At 39.8% G+C, this 27,899-nt stretch overlaps 1 protein-coding gene across 2 annotated transcripts in view; it reads right to left on the bottom strand.

Moving 5' to 3' along the window:
* The window catches only part of lrrc7 (leucine rich repeat containing 7), a 341,063-nt gene extending 314,043 nt beyond the window's left edge, over window positions 1–27,020 (bottom strand). For both annotated transcript variants that reach the window (XM_060829788.1, XM_060829787.1), the window contains exons 1-4: window positions 26,823–27,020; window positions 20,771–20,888; window positions 17,115–17,193; window positions 6,628–6,717 (exon numbers count right to left, since the gene is read on the bottom strand). In XM_060829788.1, coding sequence (XP_060685771.1) covers window positions 6,628–6,717; window positions 17,115–17,193; window positions 20,771–20,888; window positions 26,823–27,011 — 476 coding nt within the window. In that variant the 5' untranslated portion in view covers window positions 27,012–27,020. The remainder of the gene's footprint in view (window positions 1–6,627; window positions 6,718–17,114; window positions 17,194–20,770; window positions 20,889–26,822) is intronic.
* Between the last annotated feature and the right edge of the window lie 879 nt (window positions 27,021–27,899).

The raw sequence follows: 27,899 nt of genomic DNA, 5'->3' as shown, positions 1-27,899 counted from the left end.
GGATATTGCTTAAGACAATGGGCCCCTGAATGTGAAAAATGTCTAGGTATGTATTGTCCAAAAAGTGTGGAACAAATCCAACATGGCCAATTATTTTGAACTCAAGTTCAGTCTTGATTATCAATAAAGTGATGGATTTAAAGGAGGAAATGAATGGTGTAAAAGAGGGGTTAACGGGAAGGAATGTTAAAACACAGTCTGGTCACTGCCACCCACAGGCCCACGCCAGCTATATTACGATATAGGCAGCACATTATCTTGGTTTTATTTACTCTTCAGTTATACAGGGCATAGATGAGACGAAATCTCAAATACTGTGTGCAGTTTTTGTCCCTGTATTTAGGGAAGGATGTAAATGCATTGGAGGTAATTCAGAGGAGGTTTACTAGATTGATTCAGTAATGAGTGAGTTGTCTTATGAGGAACAGTTGGACAGACTGGGCTTGTTTCCACTGGAGCTGAGAAGAGTGCAGGTGACTGCTGCGTATAGTATCTTGTCTGGTCTTAATAAGGTGAATGTGAAAAGGATACTTCATCTTGTGGGTCAGTCCAGTAGTGGAGGAACACTTTTACAATTAGGGGTTTGTCCTTTTAGGACAGAGACAAGGGACTTTTATTTTAAAAAAGTTGTGCAACTTTGAAACTCTGTGCCTCAGAAAGGTGATGGAGGCTGGTTCATTGAATATTTTTTAAGTTGGTAGTAATTTAATTCCATTGCATAACAATAATCTAAGCTTAAATTGAGGATTGATAGGAATGTGGAATTTGAAACACAAGTAGATCAGCTTGACCTTATTGAACAATGGAGTCGACTCAAGGGGCTAAATTTACTCCTACTTCATCTGGTTATTAAGACAGCAGCTTCCAAGCTCCCTGGCTTCTACCATCTAGAAGGACAAGGATAGCAGATGCATGGGAATCCCACCACCAGCAAGAATCCCTTCAAGTCGCTCACCATTTTAGCAGTGTTGCTGGGTCAAAATCCTGAAGTCTAGATTAGAGTGGTGCTGGAAAAGCACAGCAGGTCAGGCAGCATCTGAAGAGCAGGAAAATCGGCATTTCGGGCATAAGCCCTTCATCAGGAATGGAGCAAAATGCTGAATTCCCTTCCTAACAGTTTTGGAGGTTTCCTTACACTCCAAGGGCAGCAATGGTTCAGGAAGGAAACTTTTCACCATTTAATCAAGGGGCAGTTCGGGATGGGCAATAGCTGCTGGCCAGTGACACCCACATCCTATGAATGATTTCAGGAAAGACACTCCTCTTTCAAATGGCCACCATTAATGAGAGATGCAATATTTTATCCACTGTGCCAGCTCCATCATCTACAAACTATGGCAGAGAGTGGTTGATTGCAAAGATCACCGTAAATCAACAGAAAAATTCATGTATTGAGCAGATGTCAGCACAGTGGATCTGAACTGTGTATCAGCAACAGAAGTACTATGAATATTCCTTCAATAGTCCCATCCTTTAAATTCAATGGTAAGATCATTAAATGAACATTAATGTTCTTCTTGAAGCCGCTCTATATATGTTGAAACAAAACTACATAAATCAATTTGAATGGACTGGACACTGTGTAGATGGCCAAAAGCATCACCCCCACTTCCCTCTCCAACCACCGCCTCCACTCCTGTTTTCTCAGTTATCAAAGCGTCTATGTCCCAGAGATGTGGATGAAAGCCGAACCATAGAACAGTTACACTATTGCATTACAGGAGGCCATTCAGCCCATCATGTCAGTGGCAACTCTCCAAACGTTTGATTTACTTAGTGTCACTCACCCCCCTTCTCCCTGAAGCCTTGCATGTTATCCCCTTTCAGAAAATAATCAATTTTCTATTACATGCTTCAAACTAACCACAGTCTCAGACAGTGCATTCTAGAACACAACCTTTCCTTCAGTCATGATTTGGAGTTGCCGGTGTCGGACTGGGGTGTACAAAGTTAAAAATCACACAACACCAGGTTATAGTCCAACAGGTTTATTTGGAATCACTAGCTTTCGAAGTGCTGCTTCTTCATCAGATGGTTGTGGAGCAGAATCATACGACACAGAATTTATAGCAACAGGATTGCAGTGTCATTGGAATGTAATATTAAACAAATTCCGCTTGAGTCTTTCATTTTAGAGTAATCGTATTAGTTTTGGTTCCTTCGAATGTAAATCCCAGAATTTTTTTTAAAGTTACATCCTCAAGATATAGCTTTAACAGTAGGTGCCATCTCAGCTCAGATAATGCATTGAAGATATGAAGTTAAAGGTCGAGGATGGGCACCTTAACACCTCACTTTAACGCAAACCCACTGATAACCTCACAATGCTACACCTCTTTAGCTTCCACCCTAAACACATTAAAACAACCATCCCCTACAGACAAACCCTATGCATACACAGGATCTGTTCAGATGAGGAGGAACGTGACGGACACTTGGAAGTACTCAAGGATGCCCTCATAAGAACAGGGTACGATGCTCAACTCATCGACCTCCAATTCTGACATGCCACAGCGAGAAATCCTAATGACCTCCTCAGGAGACAGACATGAGCTGCAACCAATAGGGTTTGTCCAGAATTTCTCGGGAGCCGAAAAACTACGCCATGTTCTTCGCAGCCTGAAACACATTATCGATGAGGATGAGCACCTTACCAAGACCTTTCCCACACCTCCACTTCTTGCCTTTGAACAACCACCAAACTTTAAACAGATCATTGTTCATAGCAAACTGCCCGGCTTTCAGGTCAACATCATACAATCCTGTCATGGCTGATGCTGCAAGACGTGTCAGATTGTTGACATGGACACCACCATTACACATGGGGACATCACCCACCATGTACAGGTGAGTTCTCATGTGACTTGGCTAACGTTGTCTATCTCATACGCTGCAGGCAAGGATGCCCTGAGGCATGGTACATTGGCGAGACTGAGCAGAGGTTGTGGCAACAGATGAATGGAAGCCAAACAACAATCAACAACCAGGAGTGCTTGCTCCCATTCGGGGAACACTTCAGCAGTTCAGGACATTCAGTCTTGGACCTTCGGGTAACCATTCTCCAAAGTGGACTTCGGGACAGGCAACAACTCAAAGTGGCCAAACAGAGGCTGATAGCCAAGTTCAGTACCCATGGGGATGGCCTCAACTGGGACCCTTGGTTCATGTCACACTACAGGTAATTCCACGACACACACACACTCTCTCTCATACACAAGCTCTCTCTCATATGCTCACACATACACCTCCCACACACACACCCTCTCACACATTTATACCCATTACACTCACACACATACACACACTCACATACAGACACTCACACCCTCACATGCACGCACACACTCTGTCTCCCTGCACATACACACATAAAAGTTTTGTGGGGTGAATTTATATTTGCAGGATTACATTTTATTTTGCTCAAAAACTGCATAAATCCATGTAAAATTCTGTAAATCCCACTTTAGAAATAGAAACAGTCTGACCTAAAATTGAGACACAGACAGACTTTAGCTTCACATCTTCAATGCATTATCTGAGATGAGATGGCAGCTATCTCAAGAATGTAACTTTAAAAAAGTTCTGGGATTTATATATGAAGGAACCAAACCTAATATGAACACTCTGAAAGATGAAAGACTGAGCTAACTTGGTTTAATATTACATTCTAATGACACTACAATCCTGTTGGTATAAATTTTGTTTTGTATGATTCTGCTCCACAACCACCCGATGAAGAAGCAGCGCTTTGAAAGCTAGTGCCTCCAAATTAACTTGGCGAACTATAGCCTAGTGTTGTGTGATTTTAACTTTCCTTGTGTCCTTTGCTTCTTTTGCTAATAATCTTTCTATAACCAGCAGCCTCTTGTACTTAATCCTCCACCATTTTGGACAGTTTCTTCCCATGTATCTCTGTCTAGACCCCTTATCGTTTTATAGAGTCATAGAGATGTACAGCATGGAAACAGATCCTTCTGTCCAACTCGCCCATGCCGACCAGATATCCCAACCCAATCTAGTCCCACCTGCCAGCACCTGACCCATATCCCTCCAAACCCTTCCTATTCATATACCCATCCAAATGCCTCTTAAATGTTGCAAATGTACCAACCTCCACCACTTCCTCTGGCAGCTCATTCCATACACGTACCACCCTCTGTGTGAAAAAGTTGCCCCTTAGGTCTCTTTCCCCTCTCACCTTAAACCTATGCCCTCTATGTCTGGACTCTCCGACCCCAGGGAAAAGACTTTGTCTATTTACCCTATCCATGCCCCTCATAATACTGTACACCTCTATAAGGTCACCCCTCAGCCTCCAATGCTAAAGGGAAAACAGCCCAGCCTGTACAGCCTCTCCCTATAGCTCAAATCCTCCAACCCTGGCAACATCGTTGTAAATCTTTTCTGAACCATTTCAAGCTTCACAACATTTTTCTGATAGGAAGGAGACCAGAATTGCACGCAATATTCCAACAGTGACCTAACCAATGTCCTGTACAACTGCAACATGACCTCCCAACTCCTGTACTCAATACCTGACCAATAAAAGTTTGATGACTTTGATCAAATATCCTGAGGAAAAACAATCCCAATCACTTCAGTCTTTCAACATGACTGAATTTCCAAGTGCCTAGAATCATTTTCATGCATTTTCTTTGACAATCACTTGAAAAACTTCATATCTTCCCTAAAGTGCAGCAAATTCTTAAATTAAGGCCGAACTAGAGTTCCACACGAGTTTAACATCATTCCCTTGCTGTGTACCCTATGCCTGTATTAAGAAATCTAAGATGTTGGGTCAGAATCCTGGAATTCCCTCCCTAAGGACATTGTGGGTCAACTACAGCACATGGACTGCAGCAGATCAAGAAGGCAGCTCACCGCCATCTTCAAGGACAAGGATGAACAGGCAATCAACGCTGGTCAGCCAGAAATGCAAACTTTTCATGATTGAATTAAGAAAAAGTTATTTATTTACACTGGACAGGCAGTCTGCTAATTTCAGTACCTGACCACCTTGTATATCACGAGAATCAACTCAGGGATTGATGGAACTCTAGTAGCTAGTCTTCCAGCCTATTTTATGCACACCTGCTGCCCCCTGACCCCTCCACCCCCACCACCTCACCAAAACCTGTACATTACTAATGTGAAATCCAGCTCAAAGAGAAAACAGATTGAGTCAAAAAGGGGATCACAAAAATGTTTTGAGAGGGGGAAAAAAACAGCACTGTTAGGTGAAGGTCAGTTTTTCAGCTTGGCAGCCAAGGAGACAGGAAAAAAAGGGTGTGTTGTATAAATGGACTCAAAAGGTCTTAAAGCTGGAACATTGTGTGAATTACTCAGAGATGCTGAAGAGCTGGGTGTTTTCATAGAAGTGGCCACAGGTTGACTGGGGTGTTATTTCGTGGTCAACTTAAAAAGAACTCTAAAGAGTTACATTATCAGGATTATTGTGACTTCAGAGAGAAAGTCTTCATTAAAGTGTGTCTTGTGGCACAAAGCATACCATGAAATTCAAAGGTGAAAGTTGTTGTCAGTGCACGTACCAGACTACCTAACATTAATAAAGAATAGTGAACTATGTGTAGCAAGATAGTGTTATATTTGTGCAAGTAATGATGCAAATGCTTATATTTGCGTAAGACACATTTTTCTAGAACTCATTAAAGTAAAAATTGTACCTTTGTTTGAAATATGATTTGCCAGTTAATTCATTATTAGTATTACTTTTTAATCTGTATTAAAGTAAATGCTATAAAAATGTAGAATCTTGTTGGAATTTGTTTATTTGGAAGTCATTCAATAAATTTAGTTATTTTCTTTTATGTTTTCTCCATGGGGAGCATAACAATGTCTCATGTTTCTATTTATAAAGTGAAAGGTTACTGTAAGCTTTTCTAACGGCCTTCACAATTTCCCACATATCTGCAAAGGCTTAGACATGTATACCCTCCCAGGTTTTTCAGTTCCTCCCCCTGCTGATTGAAATCTATAATTGTGGATCACAGCTACTTATTTTGAAAGGCTGGAAAGGTTCAGAGTGGTCTCACAAAGTGACAGAAGAATCGCTGAATCCATTAAGCTAGAAATTTTAAAAAAGTTCTAAAAATTCTGTTCCCCTCTTCAGGGTTTCTTCAAGTTGCAGCTTCCAAAATAAAGATCCTCCACCATAAATCAATTAAACGAGCAACAAGTATGCCTCTTAACTAGTTACTCTTGATGAATTATGAGCTGCTGTCATGAACTTGACATTTTAACACCAGTCATGCTGATTTTAATGTATTATATTGATCCCTTACGATCATTGTTAATGACACATTATTACTATTAACACTAAACTATGACAGTAACAGGAACACAGTACAGAAACATGAGTCCCAGTCCAAAATGCAGCTAAAAATGGCAATTTAGTTAAAATTGCAGTCTAAAAAATTGTTTTAAAAATATAAACTCTGGATTGTTACCTCTATTGGTATATATTTCGACTTGTATCTTGCAAATACATTCCTTAAGTAAAACTACATAAAATGTGCACTGAAGAATAATTAGAACATTTGTAATTGTAAGTAAAACATAAACTGGCATCAATATTCCAATATTGAACGAATGAAAATAATTCATTACCTTCCAAAATTAGCTGGAAGAAATTCCAGAAATGCATCATTTAGGTAGAGTTGCATTAAGTTCAACAGCTGGGTGAATCCATCTGGAAGTCTGAAACAGTTGCAAAAAAAAAAGAAATCTTGTACTTATTGTTGATAAAAAGAAACCTGAGATTTTAAAAATCCTATTATGATAAAGTATTGTCCTTTACTGCCTTAATGACATTGTATTAAATTAGGCAGCTTTGTGATCTTTAAAGTGAACCTTTTGACTTCTGAAATCCAGAGTTTTCATTTTTGTTCCCTATTGTTTGGTAGCACGGAATGAGGGTATTGCTGATATGACAACATATTTAGTTGAAAGAATATGCATATTCATTGTGCCTGTTTCAGCTCAACAAAAGAAGTGACAGCCATTTTTGTGGTTCATTTCAGATGATAACACCTTGGCTAGAGTCAACTTTAAATGTAATGTAAGACTGATAAATAACAATCGGTACAAAGAACAATACAGCACAGGAACAAGCGCTATTAGTCATCATCTAATTGATGCATTTTCTATGGCAATGCCTTTACCAGTTAGAACTCACATGTCAACTCATCAGTAGTTCTTATACCGTATAAAACAGTTAATTTCCCTTTACATTGCCATTTGTGAGAATTGTCCAGATGAATGCAAAATAAAGCCTTCAGAAAATGCTTTCTCATCAATATTTTCCTATTATAAAATTGGTCAGCAGCCAACCTTGCAAACCAAGACAAAAACGGTTTACAATTCAAACAAATGAATGTATGTTTAATATTTCTGACATTTATACTCTGAAAAGAATCGAATATGTCATTGTGTTGAAGCAGGACCTAGGTTTTGTATTTTTCTATACATTTGCTGCTGTTGTGCAGAGGAAGGTTAATACTATGTACTGAAGCACTTTCCATTTCCATTGCTTTTAATGTCAATTCAACAACCACTTATGTGAAGATGCTGGTTTTGCACTGGGGTGGACAAAGTTAAAAATGACACAACACCAGGTTATAGTCCAACAGGTTTATTTGAAAGTACAAACTTTTGGAGCGCTGCTCTTTTGTCTGGTAGCTAGTGGGGGAGGATCATAGGCCACAGAATTTGTGGAGGATCATCAAACACAGTATTTATCGCAAAAGACAAAGGAGTACCGCTCCAAAAGCTTGTACTTTCAAATAAATCTGTTGGACTATAACCTGGTGTTGTGTCATTTTTAACTTTAACAACCACCGAGAGACAGTGCAACTTGCGTGGAGAATAAACTTTGAGTGCTGTGTCCCCAAAAAATAAATGGTACTGATATAGTGGCATTTCCTATAGGAGCTGAAAAATTAATTCTAAATACCAATTTTGAGTACTTCAGAAACATGCACAAAGCAAGTGGGTTAAAAATGGAAAAACTCATTTCACATAATGCATATAAAATCGTGGTGAAGAATTTTGTCCAGTCAGTCCAGATTAATTTCAAATTCAGAGCCAAAGATAAAAAAAAATCTGCTACCCCACTGCATGTTCCCACACAGATGGCACTCAACATTTTAAATTTTCATACCACTGAGGCCATGAAGGATAGTTAGAGGTCAGTAATATGAACTATTATAATGAGTTCAGATAATTTCAGAAATTCTTCATAAAGTCAGAGACCTGCATTTCAGAGCTTGGTTCATCCTACAAACATGCTGAAAATAGAGCTGGATACGTAAGTAGCTCTGTATTTCATCATTGTGCATAGAGCTTATTCAGTGCTTATGTTAGAGATTTTTATTTTGTTCTTCAGCTTTTACAAAGGTTTAAACCAAAGCCAGCAGCAGGATATTTCAAATAGTTAAAAGAAAGTTGAAAGATCATCTTGTAAAAACTCAATTTACCTAACATTTTAATCTTCTGTCTGTCTCCCACTATGACGGTCTTCAGCACTATCTCAACAAAATTCAATGTAATTTCAGGGAATAGCATTTAATCTTTTGGTTAAAGTTAAAAATCACACAACACTAGTGCTTCCAAATAAACCTTTTGGACTATAACCTGGTGTTGTGTGACTTTTAACTTTATACACCCCGGTCCAAGACCGACTCCTCCACATCTTTTGGTTAGGCACCTTAACAGCCTTCCAAAATCAACAATAATCTCAGAATATAATCTCTGCTTCTAATTCCCTCCCTAGCGGCATTGTGGGTCAATGCACAGCAGGTGGACTGCACAGAAATTTAAGAAAACAACTCCTCCACCACCTTCTCAAACAAAAATTAGGGACGGGCAACGCTGACATCCCACAAATGAATGCAGAAAATATAGGTTTCCAGACAATGCTTTTTGGGTATGGATGCCATTACGCATTTTACAGTTTGTAGGAATGAGCAAATATCCCGATCATCTAAAATACTGGATAACACCCTGGACTTCTCAAAACTTTTAAAAAGTAAAGGCAAAATCTAGGCTGAGCTCCGGGGAATATACACAAACACAGAGTGGCTGTTTAGAAGCATTGTTCAGCCAGAAATTCCAATTTATACCTCCACTCTATGAGAACAATTAACAAAATTTAACACTCTAAACTGAAACAAACGTTTACACCTCAGGCTACCTAGCCGAGTTAAAAACCACATAACACCAGGTTGTAGTCGAACAGGCTATTTGGAAGCACGAGCTTTATGAGCGCTGCTCCTTCTTCCAAACCAAGAGAACCAATGGCAAGAACTTCAACAACCAGCTGTACTTCAAAATCATGTTATCCTCAGTGGTGAGCGTCAACTTCTGAGACAACAAAATTTCTGACCTAGTTAGCAGGGAAGGGAAGACGGTTGGTTATAATGCATCGTATCCCAAAGATAGGAAGTCTGATTAAAGTTTCTGTGATTAAAACTACTAATTAGGTTCTAATAGTGTTTAAGGTCTGTTTAAGTGTATTTCATCACTGTCCTCTGTATAATTTTAAAAAGCGCACAACACCAGGTTATAGTCCAACAGGTTTAATTGGAAGCACACTAGCTTTCGAAGGCTGCTCCTTCATCAGGTGGTTGTATCTCTACATCATGACTCTGTATAATTGATAGTGCAAATTTCATTGTTTAGTGCTTTTACCTATATTCCTTGTATTATACTTACCTTTTTGCATCTAGATAAATGCAGAGATTCTTTTGCCATGAAAAACCTGTCTACCGGCTTCTACATTTCACATTCCCTAAATAAGTAGGTGAATCAAATCACCTAAAGTCAGCAAATTAGCGATTGCAAACTCGAACTCTACAAGCTACACATTATTTTACATCTTCCTTTTTCTCTGCTTGTCCTATGGTCATCTCCTTTTACCTTGCAACATCACTGTTATCATTTAAACACTGTGTTCTGTCCTTCTCTTTTGCTCCATCTCCCTCATCCCCTTTAAAACCCATTACTTCAGAAAACTGGTGAAGCTGTGATGGGTAGGTTGGCCTCCTTTAGCGCTGTGAAAATTCGGTGATTCTGTGAACCCTAAATTTTCCACTTCTGATAAAAGATTATCAAACTGTAACATTAACTTTTGCTCTCTCCACAGACGCTGACTGCCTATTGAATATTTCCAGTATTTCCTTTGTTCCTGAGGCTTTATGGAATTTTCAGGGACGATCTTGGTATTTAAAAAAATTCAGATCGCACTAAAAGAGACAGGTGGAAAATCAGGAGGACTCAGAAATGCTGCCTCCTATCCAGATGATAAGGCAAATGGAATTCCTGCTTTGGAGATGCCGGTGTTGGACTGGGGTGTACACAGTTAAAAATCACACAACACCAGGTTATAGTCCAACAGGTTTAATTGGAAGCACACTAGCTTTCGGAGTGCTGCTCCTTCATCAAGTGGTTGTGGAGTACACAATTGTAAGACACAGAATTTATCGCAAAAGTTTACAGTGTGATGTAACTGAAATTATACATCGAAAAATACCTTGATTGTTTGTTAAGTCTCTCATCTGTTAGAATGACCATAACAGTTTCACTTCTTTCATATGTTGATCCCTGTGGGGCTAACACCTTCAACATCTTATCTGGCCTGACACCAATTGCTACAGTTAACCCGAGAATGTAACCCTAAAAAAAAAGCTTTGTGATGTACATATGAAAGAAGCAAAACCGTTATGGTCATTCCAACAGATGAGAGACTTAACAAACAATTAAAGTATTTTTCAATGTATAATTTCAGCCACACCACACTGCAAACTCTTGCGACCAACTCTGTGTCTTACAATTGTGTACTCCACAACCACCTGATGAAGGAGCAGCACTCCGAAAGCTAGTGTGCTTCCAATTAAACCTGTTGGATTATAACCTGGTGTTGTGTGATTTTTAACGGAATTCCTACTGGACACCAGGAGGTATGGGAGTTCTGTCTGCCCCAGAGCTAAGTGTGACATAAGCAAGAGGTATGGAGACTGCATTCCTCTCTGGAATTGCCACAGCATGTAAATCCTGGATACCTACTTCGGCTGGGGTGTTTGTCTGGAGCATCACAGAAGATTAAAGGTGACATCTCAAGTGCAAGAGTGAAATAGTTTTCTATGATGTTCAATTTTCTTCACACCTTATGACAGCCAGAACAACATTCTCAACACAGCCTGAGATGTTAGCATTAACAATATTGGATAGTTACCAACTTGATTGTTTAGAATTTATTACATTTATTGGCATGCAAACCCATTAAAACCAAGTATTGATGAAGAGATTGATAAACCCGAAATAGCCTTTGTATGGGACTCATACATAGTGCTAAAATAATATTGGAGGAAGCTTGGTAGAAATCCTAGACATAAAAACAAGGACCTCCAACCTAAGATGCTGTAATTGATCAGGAGAAGCCTGAAGTAAATTTCAGGTGATTTTATTTTCCAAAATAATATTACAGTAGTACATTGTGTTATTATTTACGTAAATCCCAGAAGTTCCATATTATCCAGAAACTCTGAATACTATGCACACTTGTTTTAACAGAATCAGTCAACTCTAGAAGATAGTTTGAAATTTGTACAGAGGAACTGGAGTAGGCCATTCAATGAGATTATGGCTGATCTGTGGCCCATATCCCTGAATACCTACATTTGACAAAAAAATTCTCTCTCTCAGATTTAAAACTAATAACTGATCTAGCAGCTACCGTCTTTGCCCATTAATACTTTAAAGACTTTGATTAGATCACTCCTTAACCTTATAAATTCTAAAGAAAGCAGACTTAATTTGTATAGTCTCTCCTCATAATATAACCCCTGAAGTCCAGGTACCATTTTTATATACAAATGTCATACTCCCTCTCCAAGACCAATCCTTCCTAAAGTGCCCTGCTCATAGTACTCCAAGTGGGATCCAAGAAGGCTTCTGCAGACTTGTACTACAATCCTCCAGATATAAATGACCAGGATTCCATTAGCTTTGTTGATTATTTTCTGCATCTGCTCATGGCCTTTGGCTGGTCTTTGTATCGTTCCCATTCAGCAGGATCTGTGCCATTTATTACATCTTTTACAAAAGCCTTTTCATTTAGTTTTATACTGCCCCTTGCATCTTCAGTTATCCATGGCTGAGTATTTCTGTGAAATGGAGCATTTTCCTTTCAGAGGCATAAACTCGTCCTGCATAGTGTTCAATGTTTCTTTAAACATCCTCCACTGTTCTCTAGTTGCTTTACCTATTATCAGATTTTCTGAGTTTAGTATGGACAGTCTGTTTCATCTTGTTAAAGTCAGCTTTACCTAGTTAATCATTGTTTTAAGTGTGTCCAATAGAAAGGCTGCAGTAGTGAGTAGAGTGTTCTTTCTTGATTATATATTTTTAGAGATATGTATCTTGATTAAACCTAAAATATAAATCATAACTATTATTTCACCTGAGGCAGTGTTTTGTAGAGGAATAAGATGGTGTTATATTCTGGGTCTGTAGATTGTGAAGGAGCAAAAATAGCCTTTAGTACAGTGATATGAACCTCTTGTCAGATGTGGAAGTTTAAAAAGAGTTAAAGGGTTACTGCAGATTATATCTGCCAAAAATACTGTTGGATGTGAATATTATCAGATCAAATGGATTGGTTGGAGAGACAGTTAGAAGTATTGAGGAATTTGCAACAGCAACAGTGAGTGATGGATGGCAGTTATAGGAAGGGGGGGGGGGGGGGTGGCGATGAAGTCTCAGATACAGGCACATAGATGGGTTAACTCCAAGAAAGGTAAGAGAGGTAGGCACCCAAGGCAGGAGTCTTTTGTGGATATACACATTTCAAACAGGTATGCTGTTTTGGAAAGTGTAGGGGGTGATGGATTCTCAGGGGAATGTAGCATGAACAGCCAAGTTTCTGGTATTGAGACTGGCTCTAATGCAATGAGGGGTATGTCGGCTTCCAAGATATCAATTGTGTTAGGGGATTCTGTAGTCTGAGGTACAGACAGACATTTCTGTGGCCAGCAGCGACAAAGCAGAATGGTATGTTGCTTCCCTGGTGCCATGATCAAGGATGTCTCAGAGAGGGTGCAGAATGTTCTCATGGGTGAGAGTGGCCAGCAAGAGATCATTGCCCACATTGGAACCAACGAAAAAGGAAGGGAAAAGGTTGAGATTCTGAAGGGAGATTACAGAGAGTTAGGCAGAAGTTTAAAATGGAGGTCCTCAAGAGTAGTAATATCTGGATTACTCCCAGTGCTACGAGCTAGTGAGGGCAGAAATAGGAGGACAGAGCAGATAAATGCATGGCTGAGGAACTGGTGTATGGGAGAAGGATTCACATTTTTGGATCATTGAAATCTCTTTTAGGGTAGAAATGGCCTGTACAAGAAGGATGGATTGCACCTAAATTGGAAGGGGGCTAATATACTGGCAGGGAAATTTGCTAGAACTGCTTGGGAGGATTTGAACTAGTAAGGTGGGGTGGGCTTGGGGATACCCAGAGAGATAGTGAGGAAAGAGATCAATCTGAGACTGGTACAGTTGAGAACAGAAGTGAGTCAAACAGCCAGGGCAGGCAGGGACAAGGTAGGACTAATAAATTAAACAGCATTTATTTCAATGCAAGGGGCCTAACAGGAAAGGCAGATGAACTCAGGGCATGGTTAGGAACATGGGACTGGGATATCATAGCAATTACAGAAACATGGCTCAGGGATGGGCAGGACCAGCAGCTTAATGTTCCAGGATACAAATGCTACAGGAAGGATAGAAAGGGAGGCAAGAGAGCAGGGGGAGTGGCATTTTTGATAAGGGTTAGCATTACTGCTGTGCTGAGGGAGGATATTCCTGGAAATACAACCAGGGAAGTTATTTGGGTGGAACTGAGAAATAAGGAAGAGATGATCACCTTATTGAGATTGTATTATAGACCCCCTAATAGTCAAAGAGAAATTGATAAACATTCTTGTAAGGAGATATCAGCTATCTGTAAGACTAATAGGGTGGTTATGGTAGGTGAATTTAACTTTCCAAACATAGACTGGGACCGCCGTAGTGTTAAAGGTTTAGATGGAGAGGAATTTGTTAAGTGCGTACAAGACAATTTTCTGATTCAGTATGTGGATGTACCTACTAGAGAAGGTGCAAAACTTGACCTACCCTTGGGAAATAAGGCAGGGCAGGTGACTGAGGTGTTAGTGGGGGAGCACGTTGGGGCCATCGACCATAATTCTATTAGATTTAAAATAATGATGGAAAAGGATAGACCAGATCTAAAAGTTGAAGTTCTATGGAGAAAGGCCAATTTTGCTGGCATTAGGCAAGAGCTTTCGAAAGCTGATTGGGGGCAGATGTTTGCAGGTCAAGGGACGGCTGGAAAATGGGAAACCTTCAGAAATGAGATAACAAGAATCCAGAAAAAAGTATATTCCTGTCAGGGTAAAAGAAAAGGCTGGTAGGTATAGAGAATGCTGGATGACTAAAGAAATTGAGAGGTATAGTTAGTTAGTTTGCAGATGACACCAAAATTGGAGGTGTAGTGGACAGTGAAGAAGGTTACCACAGAGTACAATGGGATTTTGGTCAGATGGGCCAAATGGCTGAGGGATGGCAGATGAAGTTCAATTTAGATAAATGTGAGGTGCTGCATCTTGGGAAAGAAAATCAGACCAGGACCTATCCACTTAATGGTAAGGTATTGGGAGTGTTGCTGAACAAAGAGAACTTGGGGTGCAGGTTTAGTTCCTTGAAAGTGGAGTTTCAGGTAGATAGGATTGTGAGGAAGGCATTTCCTATGCTTTCCTTTATCGGTCAGAGCATTGGATAAAGGAATTGGGAGGTCATGTTGTGACTGTACAGAACATTGGTTAGGCCACTTTTGGAATATTGTGTGCAATTCTGGTATTCCTCCTATCGGAAGGATGTTGTGAAACTTGCAAGAGTTCAAAAAATATTGACAAGGATGTTGTCAGAATTGGAGGATTTAAGCTAAAGGGAGAAACTGAATAGGCTGGAGGTGTTTTCCCTAGAGCGTCAGACAAGGTCTTTTCCCTGAGATTGGGGGAGTCCAGAACTAGAGGGCATTAGTTTAGGGTGAGAGGGGAAAAATTTAAAAGAGACCTAAGGGGCAACTTTTTCACACAGAGGGTGGTGCATGTATGGAATTAGCTGCCAGAAGAAGTGGTGGTGGCTGGTACAATTACAGCATTTAAAAGGTATCTGGATGGGTGTATGAATAGGAAGGGTTTAGTGGGCCAAGTGCTGGCAATGTGACTAGATTAGGATAGGCTATCTGGTTGGCTGGGACAAGTTGGACTGAAGGGTCTGTTTCCATGCTGTACATCTCTATGACTCTATAACTCTAAATTAGCTATTGTCCCACTAACAACTATGACAATCATGGCTGGAGTCCATGAAACCTGTCTGAGAGACTTTGGTGGCTATTTTCCAACTAGCAGGCCATTGGAAGCAAGAGGTAATCTGAATTTGCCAAGCATCTGCTCTGATTTCTATTTTGAGTTTTTTTTTGTGTCTAGCTTGTTTGGTAGGATAGGAGACTGAATACTAATATGGTGAGGTGGGCTGGTAACTAGGCACTTAACAAGCAATAATCCTTCTTAAGTAGTAACAACCACTGACTAAAGAGAAACTTGCTTCCAATGTTGAGATCAACTTTTCCAACTTTCCTAGTAATTCTGTCACAAATCACTCCTGTAAGATTCCACCCATTTTGAGGGAGAGGGTGAGGGGGAGAGAAACAGAGAGAATGGGCAAAAGTGAAACAATGGGAGAGAGTGAATGTGTCAGAGAGAGTTTGTGTATACATGAAGGATTTTGTGTGTGGCAAGGGATGTAATGAGGGGTATGTGTGTTTGTGGGAGGGGACAGTGAATGAGTGGGGGGATTGTGAGTATGTCTGTGGTGGTGGAATGAGTGAGGTGGGGTATACTTGTGAAAAGGAGCGAGGCAGTGTGGGCGTGTTTATGTGTGGGCGAACAGTGAGTGTGTGAAAGTGGGAGTATGTGTGAACACTGAAACTGAATGAGCCAGACACACCCACCTTTTATATCCTCCTGCTGTTCCTTGCTGCAAATATCTACCCAGGGAGCAGGCTGGCAGAGAAGAAAAACCCAGATTGAAAGGCTATCTGTTTCTGACCCTGAACTCTGCTGAGAGTATCTTGGAGTGCTTGCTACCAGAGGTAAAAGCAAGTTCAGTATTGCTAAAACCTAATCTGTTTCCTTCTAGCTGTGCTTCTGAACTGAAAAGGCAAAATAAGCTTTTGTTTGACAGCTCTGCTTGGCACTTTTAAATTGTAATTTTGATCAATTGCTCTTATGTAAATAATCAATGTATTGGTTTGGAATCATTTTAAAATTCATATTTACTGTTATGCCACAACTTATCTTTATACACCCATCCAGATACCTTTTAAATGCTGTAATTGCTGTAATGTTTACCACTCCTTGGCAACTGAGAAAACAATGGGAACAATGAAAAAAATGTAACTCCCATTTGAAAAGGTTGGATAAGCCTGATTTAAAATAGATTGGCCAAACATTTTTGAAGTCCAAAGTAAATTGGTTCAAATTTGCCTACATTGACTTCTATTTGTCATTTTTTCCCATTCATTCAGCTGATTAATCACTTATTTTGTGCTTCCATCTAAACTGCTTACAATGTCATTGTCAAACTTTGATAAGTAACTTTGTATCACATCGTTTGTCATTAATATAATGACTAGCTGAAACTCCTATGGGAAGCCATTAATCAAACCCTGTTTATTAGAATATCTATCTGTAGCATCAGTTATCAGCTATTCAGTCACTTTCCAGGTTAGTAAGTTGCCTTCAATTTTAAAGCACTATTGAACAGGTCCATAGTTTCATTAGTCATTAAAGATAGTGTTGATAATATTTAAATACCTCATCACTTTTATTTAACATTCTAAAAGCTATTCTTGAATATTCCATAGCCTCACATCAGTACAATCTTTTGTCGAAACTTCCTGTAAGGTGGAGACATGAAAGGGTATTGAGTGATGACAAAATAACATCACACAAGGAACTGATTCTTTACTAACTCACTTGGAAATGGGATTAACACTGGCTTCAATAACGGATAAGTATTTACAGCACTTAATATTTTCTGGGAAATCTTGAATACCTGCCAAAAAAAAAGAAAAATATCAGAATCTGAAAACAATATTAATTTAAAGAAAGGTATAATTGTGTTTCAACAATTTCATTTTTTCAATACACAAAACATAGACTTAGTCACACTGTTAGTCCTCCCATTAAGGATAAATTTAAAGGCTTCATGGCAACATGTTTTATGTTACTTCTTCTCATCCCTTCTCCTTTAGCAGCTTTCAGTACCTTAATGATATACAATGCTTTTCATGTCTGGACCTACTTAGTAGTATTTGCAAACATCTCATCCAATTCTACTCATCTGATGCACACATACATTCTAGTATAGGCTGAAGGTTAGTGATCAGCAGCAGTAACAAATTGAATTTCTCCCTGACCTTCCCGGGGAACACTTCAGCTAACATTAGATTCCCCTACTGTACCGCAGCTAACCAGTCAAACTCAGTACAGGGGTCAAACCCGAAGACCTTTTATTCTGTATAAATCAGTCAAAATAGTGTGATACCTTAATTCAGTGATCCATTGGAGTGTGTGTTACTTTTAGAGGTGGGATTACATTAAACATGCTGCTTCCATTTAATTTAGCAGAACCAATGTTTGCTTATTATTTTATCCTTGATAAATTACGGTTTAAAAAGCTTCCAACATGTCACTTTGTGATTTAGCAGGCGTTATAAGGACTAGCATTTTTGCAAGTGCTTGATGCTAATCTAGGTCTGACTCCCACAGCACAGTTCATCAACTTCACAAATACCTTCCACCCTGACCTCAAGTTCACCTAGACTATCTAAGACACCTCCTTCCCCTTCCTGGACCTCTCCATCTCCATTTCCGGTGACCAACTCAACACAGACATCCACTATAAACCCACCAACTCCGACAGCAACCTGGACTACATATCCTCCCACCACTCCCTCCTGTAAAAATGCTATCCCTTATTCCCAGTTCCTCCGCCTCTACCTCATCTGCTCCCAGGAGGACTAATTCCACTGAAGAACATCCCAGATGGCCTCCTTCTTCAAAAACCTCAATTTCCCCTCCCATGTGGTCAATGATGTCCTCCAGCACATCTCCTCCATTTCCCGCACCTCCGCCCTTGAACCCCACCCTTCCAACTGCAACAAGGACAGAATCTCACCTTCCACCCGACCAGCCTCCGGATATACTGCATCATCCTCCGCCATTTCTGCCACCATCAAAAGAGATATATTTCCCTCCCCACCCCATCTGCATTTCAGAGAGACCATTCCCTTCATGACTCCCTTATCAGGTCCATGCCCCCATCAAACCACCGTCCCTTCCTGGGCACCTTCCCCTGCCATTGCAAGAAGTGCAAAACCTGTGCCCATACCTCCCCCCTCACCTCCGTCAAAAGCCCCATAGGATACTTCCACATCAGACAGAAATTTACCTGTACTTCCACACACATCATCTACTGCATCTGTTGCACCCAATGTGGTCTCCTCTACATTGGAGACGGGACACCAACTTGCAGATCATTTCAGAGAACTTCTCTGGGACACCCACACCAACCAAACTGACTACCCCATGGCTGAACACTTTAACTCCCCCTCCCACTCTGCCAAGGATATGCAGGTCCTGGGCCTCCACCGTCGCCAAACTGAAACACCCCATTTGGAGGAAGAACGCCTCATCTTCTGTCTTGGGATCCTCCAACTACATGGGATCAATGTGGATTTCACCAGTTTCTCCTGACCTCACTTTATCCCAGTCCCAACCTCCTTACTCAGCATTGCCCTCTTGAACGGTCCTACCTGTCCATCTTCCTTTCCCCCATCTGCTCCACCCTACTCTCTGACCTATCACTTTCATCCCCTGCTTCATCTACCTATCGCATTCCCACCTACCTTCCCCCCAGCCCCAATTCCCTCCCATTTGTCTCTCAGCCCCTTGGCCCACAAGTCTCATTCCTCATGAAGGCCTTATGCCCGAAACATCGACTCTCCTGCTCTTCGGATGCTGTGCTTTTCCAGAACCACGTTCTTCGATGCTGATCTGGGTATTCAGAAATTATTACAATAATGCAATATTGAAACTGTCTCGATGTTAACTGTCTCGTCCAGGTCTTTAAAATAGGTTTGACCTCCAGAGCTGAATAGATTCCTCATACTCAGAGACAGTGGAATGCTGATGTACATTATTCAAGAGACCAAAATGTTATATTCTTATTGGAAAGCATGGTGAGTCTTCACATTTTGAGCCAAAGATAAAAATAATAATTTCTTACAACATAGAATAAATAAATTGTTTTGGTTTAATAAACCATGTATATGCAGGCGAAATATAACCTTAATTAAGAAAACCAAAGAGCTGCAGATATTGGAAATCAAAAACAAAGACAGGAATTTCTGGGAAAACTCAGCAGGTCTGGCAGCATCTGTGGAGAGACAGCAGTTAATATTTCGGGTCTAATGATCCTTCTTCAGAACAGGCTCAGAACTATTCTGAAGAAGTGTCTCTGGAACTGAAACATTAACTCTGCTTTCTCTCCACAGATGCTGCCAAACCCACTGGGTTTTCCCAGAAATTTCTGATTTTGTTAGATATAACCTGAATTGGTGAAATTAGGAACTCTGCAAATATTAGCATCTTTTGAGTGGTTACTCTTTGTTTTGAATCACTGAATATTCACCATTGGCAGCCAAATCCAAGTAATATTTTGTTTGAACATGTTGTGACTGTCCACATTTTAAAAAGGCAGAAGTTCCTTTTTTCTTTGTTTTTAATGATAGTATGTGACTGAGCCATCCAGATCTAAGATTTCAGATTCAAGTAATAGTCTAAGCTGAGAGAACTAATAATCTTCAGGATACATGAAGAGCAGTGCAATTGCAGTAAGGACAAGGATAGTAAGAGCCATTTGAGTACATGTCTATCTGGAGATTCCTTCTGAACATACATGTGTGCAAGTAATACAGAATTGGACACAGTCTTAATGTATTTTGGCATTAAATAAGTTGTGCTGACAATTGGTAGATAGGGTGATACATAATGAATGGAAACTGAGGTAAAGCACTGAGGGTGCCCCAAAAACGGAACTCAATGCTTTAAGGGCAAGATGAAGAGAAAACACTCAGAAGTAAGAATTTGCATGAACACAATCAATAGGTAGAAAAAGGCTACAAAAAGAGACAGATAGTTCCCATTGTACTGGGACAGAGATTTTAAAATTGGATAATACTCGAATTATGGCACAATCTTAAAGCTGTACACGATGCGCATGTCTAATGAGGCCAGTTGGAGAACCGTTGCAAATTGATGTATTGGCCTCATTTACTTTCTAGTGGAGTTCTGAAGGTGTAATAATGAATGTGGATATCAGATCAGCATAGGATTGGTTCAGTTCTGAATGCTTCTATAGTCGGCCACTTGAGATACTTCTTTGCTTTTTTTTAATATTAAGATTGGCCAGTTTGATAAAATAAAACAGGGCTAACAGCAGATGAAAATTTAAAGAAAAAAATTATCCATCTCTCAAAACAGGGAATTCGTGCAGTTAAACAAGTAGAAAGCTAAAAGCCACATCAATTCAATGTTTAATAATAAAAGCAGGCATGTTTTATGCTTACCATTTTTGCTGATGTCTAATTCCCTTAGATTCACCAGGCTGGCAATGGTAGTGGGCAGATTAGAAAGATCATTGTCTGGAACACTTAGTTTACGGAGAGCTTGGCAGTTGAACAATTGCTGTAATATTGAGAATCAAATTAGAAGGCAAATGTTTCCCTTCCTCTGCTCTTTAAAGAAACATTCCATCATCACTGGACTTCATGACATGTGAATCATCTTGATTGTAATTTTAAAGTGAGACTATAGCATAATTCAGTGGTATTGTTTTCATTCCTTAAGCGCTACATGAGAGATGAGGATTAATCAATCATGTGTTCTTCTACTTCTACTGTTTTAAGTATAGAAATAAAATCTAGAGAGCAGCTTGTTTGATGTTGCAATATCAGACATAATATTAGTATAACATTCTTTCAAGCCATCATGTCACATCTTATTTAAAATGGAATGAGAAATCTTGTGAATAAAGAAGAATTAATGAAGGGAGATACATAGTATAAGCTTGAATTTATCATTTGATTGTATATCTCAAAGTGAATACTCGTAATTCCTACTTTGAAATAATATAACTATGGTCATGTGATTTATAAATGACACCAATTTTGCATACTGATTACATTTTAATATTTGCAAATAATCAGTGCTCTATGACAAATGCAAAGTACTGCAGATGCTGGAGATCTGAAAAAAAAAACAAAGTGCTGGATAAACTCAGCAGGTCTGACTACATCTGTGGAAAGAAAAACAGAGTTAGTGTTGTGAGGTTGGTTGAGGGAGAAATGTCACCTAAGAAACCCTGCCCCTAACAAGATCCAAAGATATGTTTGAATACATAATGCCCTCCCACCATCTGACCACATTCTTCCAGAATACCAAACAGACAGCTTCCTAATTATAGCATTTACTTGCATTTTGTAAAAAAACAGATTAGTGTCCTGGCTTCAGTCACTCTGCTGGTGTCCCATTTCAGCTAACTATCATATTTTCTTTAAAAAAGATATTTTTATTCCATCCTAAATGAACTGTTTCCAATAGTTTATAAGAATGTTGGAATCTGGATATTAAACGTGAGAGATATAGTACAGAAATCAGAAGAAACAAAGGATCATGAAGATGTTGATTGCAACAGATTGAAACAAACACCATGGACAGTAAATTACAGGGTGTGCGCGTATGCACGCACCGGGGAGGTGGTGGTAGGCAGAATGCTCACTCTCCTGGAAGGAAAGTCCACATCATTTGACAGGTCAGAAAGAAAACCACCCTGCAGTCAATATACTGCGGCTGGTCTAGTGCTGGAATATTGGACTTCTGCCAGCTGCGGGCCAATATGGTAGGCTAATATCAGTCCCAGCAGCACTACAGCTCAGCAGCAGATACTGCTTGAACTGCAGGAAAGCCAATGAAGTGAGTTGTACGGATCCTGGCGTAAAGTAAGAAAGAATATTGGAAAAGTATGCATTTGCCCTACTTGGACAAGAAGGGGAGGTGCTTGGAAAGTGGGTTTTGCAGTATAGGTGGGTGAGAAGGAAGTACTAACTTTTTGCAAGATGCCCTCTTAAATAAGTTTCTAAAAAAGCTCAACTGATCTTGAGTTATTTATGCAGATCTGGTGATGAGCTGCTGATTTTGGAACTTGCCCACTATCCATACGATGGGGTGAACTAGCCACCCAAATAATTTTACATGCACCCATGCCCAAAAAATACAGCTGGCGAGGGCACATAATGACCAGCCCCACAATTTAGCACGAGATAAAAGATATGAAGAGAAAATAATATTGAGGCCTTTTATTTTATTTATTCATGGGATGTGGGTGTCACTGCCTAGGCCAGCATTTTTGCCCAGAGGCAGTTAAGAGACAACCATATCGCTGTAGGTCTGGAGTCACATGTAGGCTAAACCAGGTAATGATGGTAATTTCCTTCCCTAGCTGAAAATGTGTTGCTGGAAAAGCGCAGCAGGTCAGGCAGCATCCAAGGAACAGGAGAATCAATGTTTCGAGCATAAGCCCTTCTTCAGGAACCTTCCTGATGAAGGGCTTATGCCCGAAACGTCGATTCTCCTGCTCCTTGGATGCTGCCTGACCTGCGCTTTTCTAGCAACACATTTTCGGCTCTGATCTCCAGCATCTGCAGTCCTCACTTTCTCCTCGAAGAATTTCCTTCCCTAACAGACATCAGTGAGCCAGATGGGTTTTTACAACAATTGACAATGGTTACATGGTGACCATTCCATTCCATTCTTAATTCAATTTTTAAAAAAATTAAATTTAACTTCCACCATCTGCCATGGAGAGATTCAAATGCCTGTCCTAGAACACTAGTCTATGTTTTGGGGCTTCAGCAAATATTCCTCAGGCCCAGCCTACACTTCCAAAAAATACTCTCAGTCTTGAATATAAAAAATGTGATAGTGTTGAATTTATTGGAATCAGAGACATAACAGCACTTAAATCTGATCCTCCTTAGCAATAAAAAGTCTGTCCTAAAAGACTTTGTCTTGTCTTTGGAACATTCCTGTGCTGAATGTTACTAGCCCTCTGGAAATGGACTGGGAAGCAAGAAGGCTGATAATGTTGTGGCAGAAGTCAATGAGAGAAATGCCTGACATGTTCCCACCACCTGGAATATTAGCAAAGGCAGTTGAGGAAACAGCTCAGCCATCCATCAACCAAAAAGAGGAAGCCAATTAAGGTGCATTTAATGCCCATTTTACAAGCTTCAGAACAGTCCCGAACAGCATGGTGAGTCAGTTAAGAGCATTAAGGAAACTTTACAGGAGCTTTCCTGGAGAGGTGGGCATGGGGTGTGAGGCAATCCTATTCCAAAGCTTTGTGGTCCAAGAACGGGCCTCCAGTGGCAACAGAATGAAGGATTCACCACTCTGATCACCCGGCCTGCCAGCCTGAGTCTGGTGCTTATCGGTTTTTTTACAGCTGGCCCTCAAGGAGTCTCAACCTAAAGAGACTTGTCCTTCTCTCTCAAGCCTTAACAATGATTGCCTCTATCAGTGAAATGCCAACTCTCTAATAGGGCAAGAAATTCAGAGAGGTAACTCAGCAGTAGCATTTTAATTGAATGTTATAATTAAAATTCCCTCCATGGCCCTGTTATGCACAACAGGGGCTTCGAGCCTGTACTTGATCGCAGCTGGAAAGTTTTGATCAAAAATGAAAACACCATTTGGAAACAAACCTGATTATGTACATGTACTGTAAAAATACAAAAGAATTCATGGAAAGTATATGGAAAATAGATTAGAGTAGATCACTCTGACTGGAGCTGGCAATTGTATTTCTGAAATTGACCAAATTGCTTCTTCATTTCTTTTGATAAAGTGGAAACTGAGTTCTCCTTTGTACTACTTCTAAAACCTATGTGACTCTCTTATGTCAGGGTGATTGAGAACATCCAATGCAAAGGCATTGTAAAGCATCAGCATGATCTTACATTTAAACTTATCTGATTAGCAACACAAATCAGCATTCCATTGGATTTGGTTATCACTGTCTCACTGTGTTTAATCTTGACAAGTGGTAAGTCAACTGACACCTCTAGGTTGATTTTAAAATTTCTCTTAGCAAAATCTATCCCCTATATGTGACTACACATTTATCTTATTTTTATTCTGCATTGAATCCCTTCTGTTTTCCAGTCTTGCCAATGTGTACTACTGTTTTGCCAGTGCTAGGCCCTGCTGTGGTTTGAGGCTATGTCAGTACTATGTTTAGGCAATGTTAATGTTAATAAGCTGGAAGATGAACTGTGAGGAAAAGACAGATGCACTTCAGTGTGTTTTGGACAAGTTGAAAGTGGGCAAATAGTAGGATATGTGGACAACCTCACATATAACAGGAAGTCAGATTATTATCTAAGTGATGTAACTTGAGAGAGGGGATTCAAAGATACAATGAGACCTGGGTGTCTTTGTAGATCAGTCACTTTAGGGAAACCTGCAGATGTAGCAGGTGGTAAAGATGGTAAGTGATATGCTGTCCTCCTGAGCAAGAAAATTTGAGAATAGGAGCAGGGATGTCTTGCTGCAGATTTATAGGGTTGGGATGAGTGGAATAGTTTGTAAAATTTTGGGCTCCTTATTTGAGGAAGGATGTTTCTGCTATAGACTAAATGCAGACAGCATTTACCAGACTGATCTAGGATGATGGGACTGACATAATCAATCAGGATTATATTAGACAAAAGTGAGGACTGCAGATGCTGGAGATTAGCATCGAAGTTGCAGTGCTGGAAAAGCACAGGTCAGGTAGTACCCGAAGAGCAAGAAAATTGACATTTCAAAGAATTCCTGATGAAGGGCTTTTGCCTGAAACATCGATTTTCCTGCTCCTCGGATGCTGCCTGACCTGCTGTGCTTTTCGAGCACCACACACTCACTGGATTATATTCACTGGAGTTCAGATGAATGAGGAGAGCTCTCATAGAAACCTATACAATTCTAACAAGATGAGACAGAGTTGATGATTTAGGATCTTCTCAAGGGCGGCACAGTGGTTAGCATTGCTGCTTCACAGTGACAGAGACCTGGGTTCATTTCCAGCCTCAGGCAATTGACTGTGTGGAGTTTGCACATTCTCCCTGTGTCTGCGTGGGTTTCCTCCGGGTGCTCTGGTTTCCTCCCACAGTCCATAAATGTGCAGGTTAGGTGAATTGGCCATGCTAAAATTGCCCGTAGTATTAGGTGAGGGGGTAAATGTAGAGGATTGGGTCTGGGTGGGTTACTCTTTGGAGGGTCGGTGTGGACTTGTTGGGCCGAAGGGCCTGTTACCATCCTGTAAGTAATCTAATCTAAAATAGTGTGGGAGTCCTACCAGGGGTAGGTCTAAGGATATTGAATAGAACATTTATGACTAAAATAAGGATAAATTTCTTCATCCAGAGAATGGTGACCTTGTGGATTCATGACCACAGAAAGCAGTAGTGACCAAAGATGTTAAGAAGGAGTTGAATATAGCATTTAACAGTTAAAAGATCAAAGAATATAGGGGAATAGCCGGAATGGGCTGTTGAGTTGGATGATTAGCCTTGGTCATAATGAATGATGGAGCAGTCTCAAAAGAGAAGGGCTGATTCCTGTATGTTTGTATGTTTCTATATTTGAGGCATATCGTAGCCACAATTGCACATATTGTACATTTCAAACATGTTGGTTCTTGTTGGGGCAAAGAAGAATCTGAAAAAGAATCAGTCTCTTTAATGTTAAACTTCTTACCATCATTTGGTGAAAGAGGAAAAATCAATCTTATTTTTAGATTTATTAACAAAGTGAAACATTATAAGTATATACCTTCTAACTTTCAAATATATGCCAATGTCAAAAGCCAACTAAATGATCAACTTAAAATATTTACTTAAGAATCATCCCTTAAAGGGACATTTTCATGGGAAAAAGAGCTTACACAAAATTCTTAAAACATAACTTCCAGTGCTGATGATGCACTCTTTCCCCACTTCATGCCCATTGATTGCAGAAGACTTCATGTACACCAGTGAACATTCTGGGCAATCTGTCCACGGAAATATGGGCATGAAGGCAATCACAGAAGAAGAGTAGACTGTCAATAAGAGGACCTCCTCAACAGCACACTGCCTGGATCTGTTAATATCCACTTTGGTTAGTTCAGAGCAGACCCATAAGTAAGTCTCCTGTATTCCTTTATGCTGTTTTGTACAAATGAGAAACAAATTAACAAATTAAAAGACCTTTCATGGGGTATTCTTAAAAAAAAACCCTAAACTTTAAAGGTAAAGTTCCAATTAAAGTACCAGTTCCTGTGTTACCCTCTAGTCACAGATAAACACTTGGAGGTTGGGTTACATTACTCATAGTATTTTCATAAATGGCCCTTCACAGCCTGCAGAGATGGGAATCAACCATATTATAAATACAAGCTGGATTTCATTTCAGACCTCCAAGATGAGATGTCAATCATTCATTCATTCAACATCCCATTGTCTTATGAATTACTTTAAAAGGAAGCATTAAATTGTGAAACCTCAACTACGCACACTTTGTAGTTTTGTCTCTTCCTACCTTGGGGAGCTCCTCTATTTGATTAGCATCTAAGTAGAGCTCTTCCAAAGATCGTTCAAAATTGAAAATCTCCTTTGGTACATGTTGAAGGCTGCAGTGGGAATAATCCAATACTGAGATGACCTCTTCTTCACCTCGGAAACATCGGCAGGGCACCAGGCGGCCAATAAGTTTTCTCTTTGTTGTCATCTCCAGACACTGCACTGCAATGACACAGAAATAGATACTAGTGAATGCATTTTTAAAAAAAGTATGATTAAAATGTTCACACATTTCTGACAAAATCTAAATACAAGTACTGAGACATTTCATCTCAGCATTTTCCATAATTTCTTGAAGGTAGTGGACTGTCCAGGAAGCAATTCTCATGTTGTTGCATTCATCTGGTACTGTTCTAAATGAACATTGCTTGTATGATGATAAAGAACGATTGGGGGGGGGCATGCTATTCAATCATTAGCCAAGTTTAGGAAATGGTGTGGCAATGAATGGACTACTGAAGGTGGAAAGCATCAATGCTTTTCATTGTATATAGTCACAACTTTAAATCCAATCTAATACATTTGCAATCTTGATTTTTAAATTTTATTTAAACTAGAAGTCAATGTTGTTTTAAGTACACATCAGTGAAGTGATGTGGTTCCATATTACTACTAATCTTTGTGAGAACAAATGTTTTTCCTCATATCACTTCTAGCTCTAATTATAAAGTTTGTGGGCTTATATTTCCCAATCAGAAGGAAATAGTTTATTCCATCTTAAACACTTCAATTTGATCACCTGTTAATACTCTATACTGAAAAGAACACAAGCCTAGTCTATGGACAAAAATAAAACACCTGCAGATACTGGAAATCTGAAATAAAGATAAAAAGCACTGGAGAAATTCAGGTGTATCAGAATTTTGGAGAAAGAAGGAGACTCAATGTTTCATAATCAATATGACCTCTTTAAAACTGAGATCAGAGGTAAACAAAATGCCTTGTGCTGTAAAGAAACATGGGAGTGTAGAACTGAAGGGAAGACCAGGGGAATGTTAGAGGATGATGGAGATTCGAGATCACAGCTGCCACATAA

Source organism: Hemiscyllium ocellatum, chromosome 9 (genome assembly GCF_020745735.1).
Source record: "Hemiscyllium ocellatum isolate sHemOce1 chromosome 9, sHemOce1.pat.X.cur, whole genome shotgun sequence".
NCBI lineage: Eukaryota > Metazoa > Chordata > Chondrichthyes > Orectolobiformes > Hemiscylliidae > Hemiscyllium > Hemiscyllium ocellatum.
This window is presented reverse-complemented; position numbering and strand designations above follow the sequence as displayed.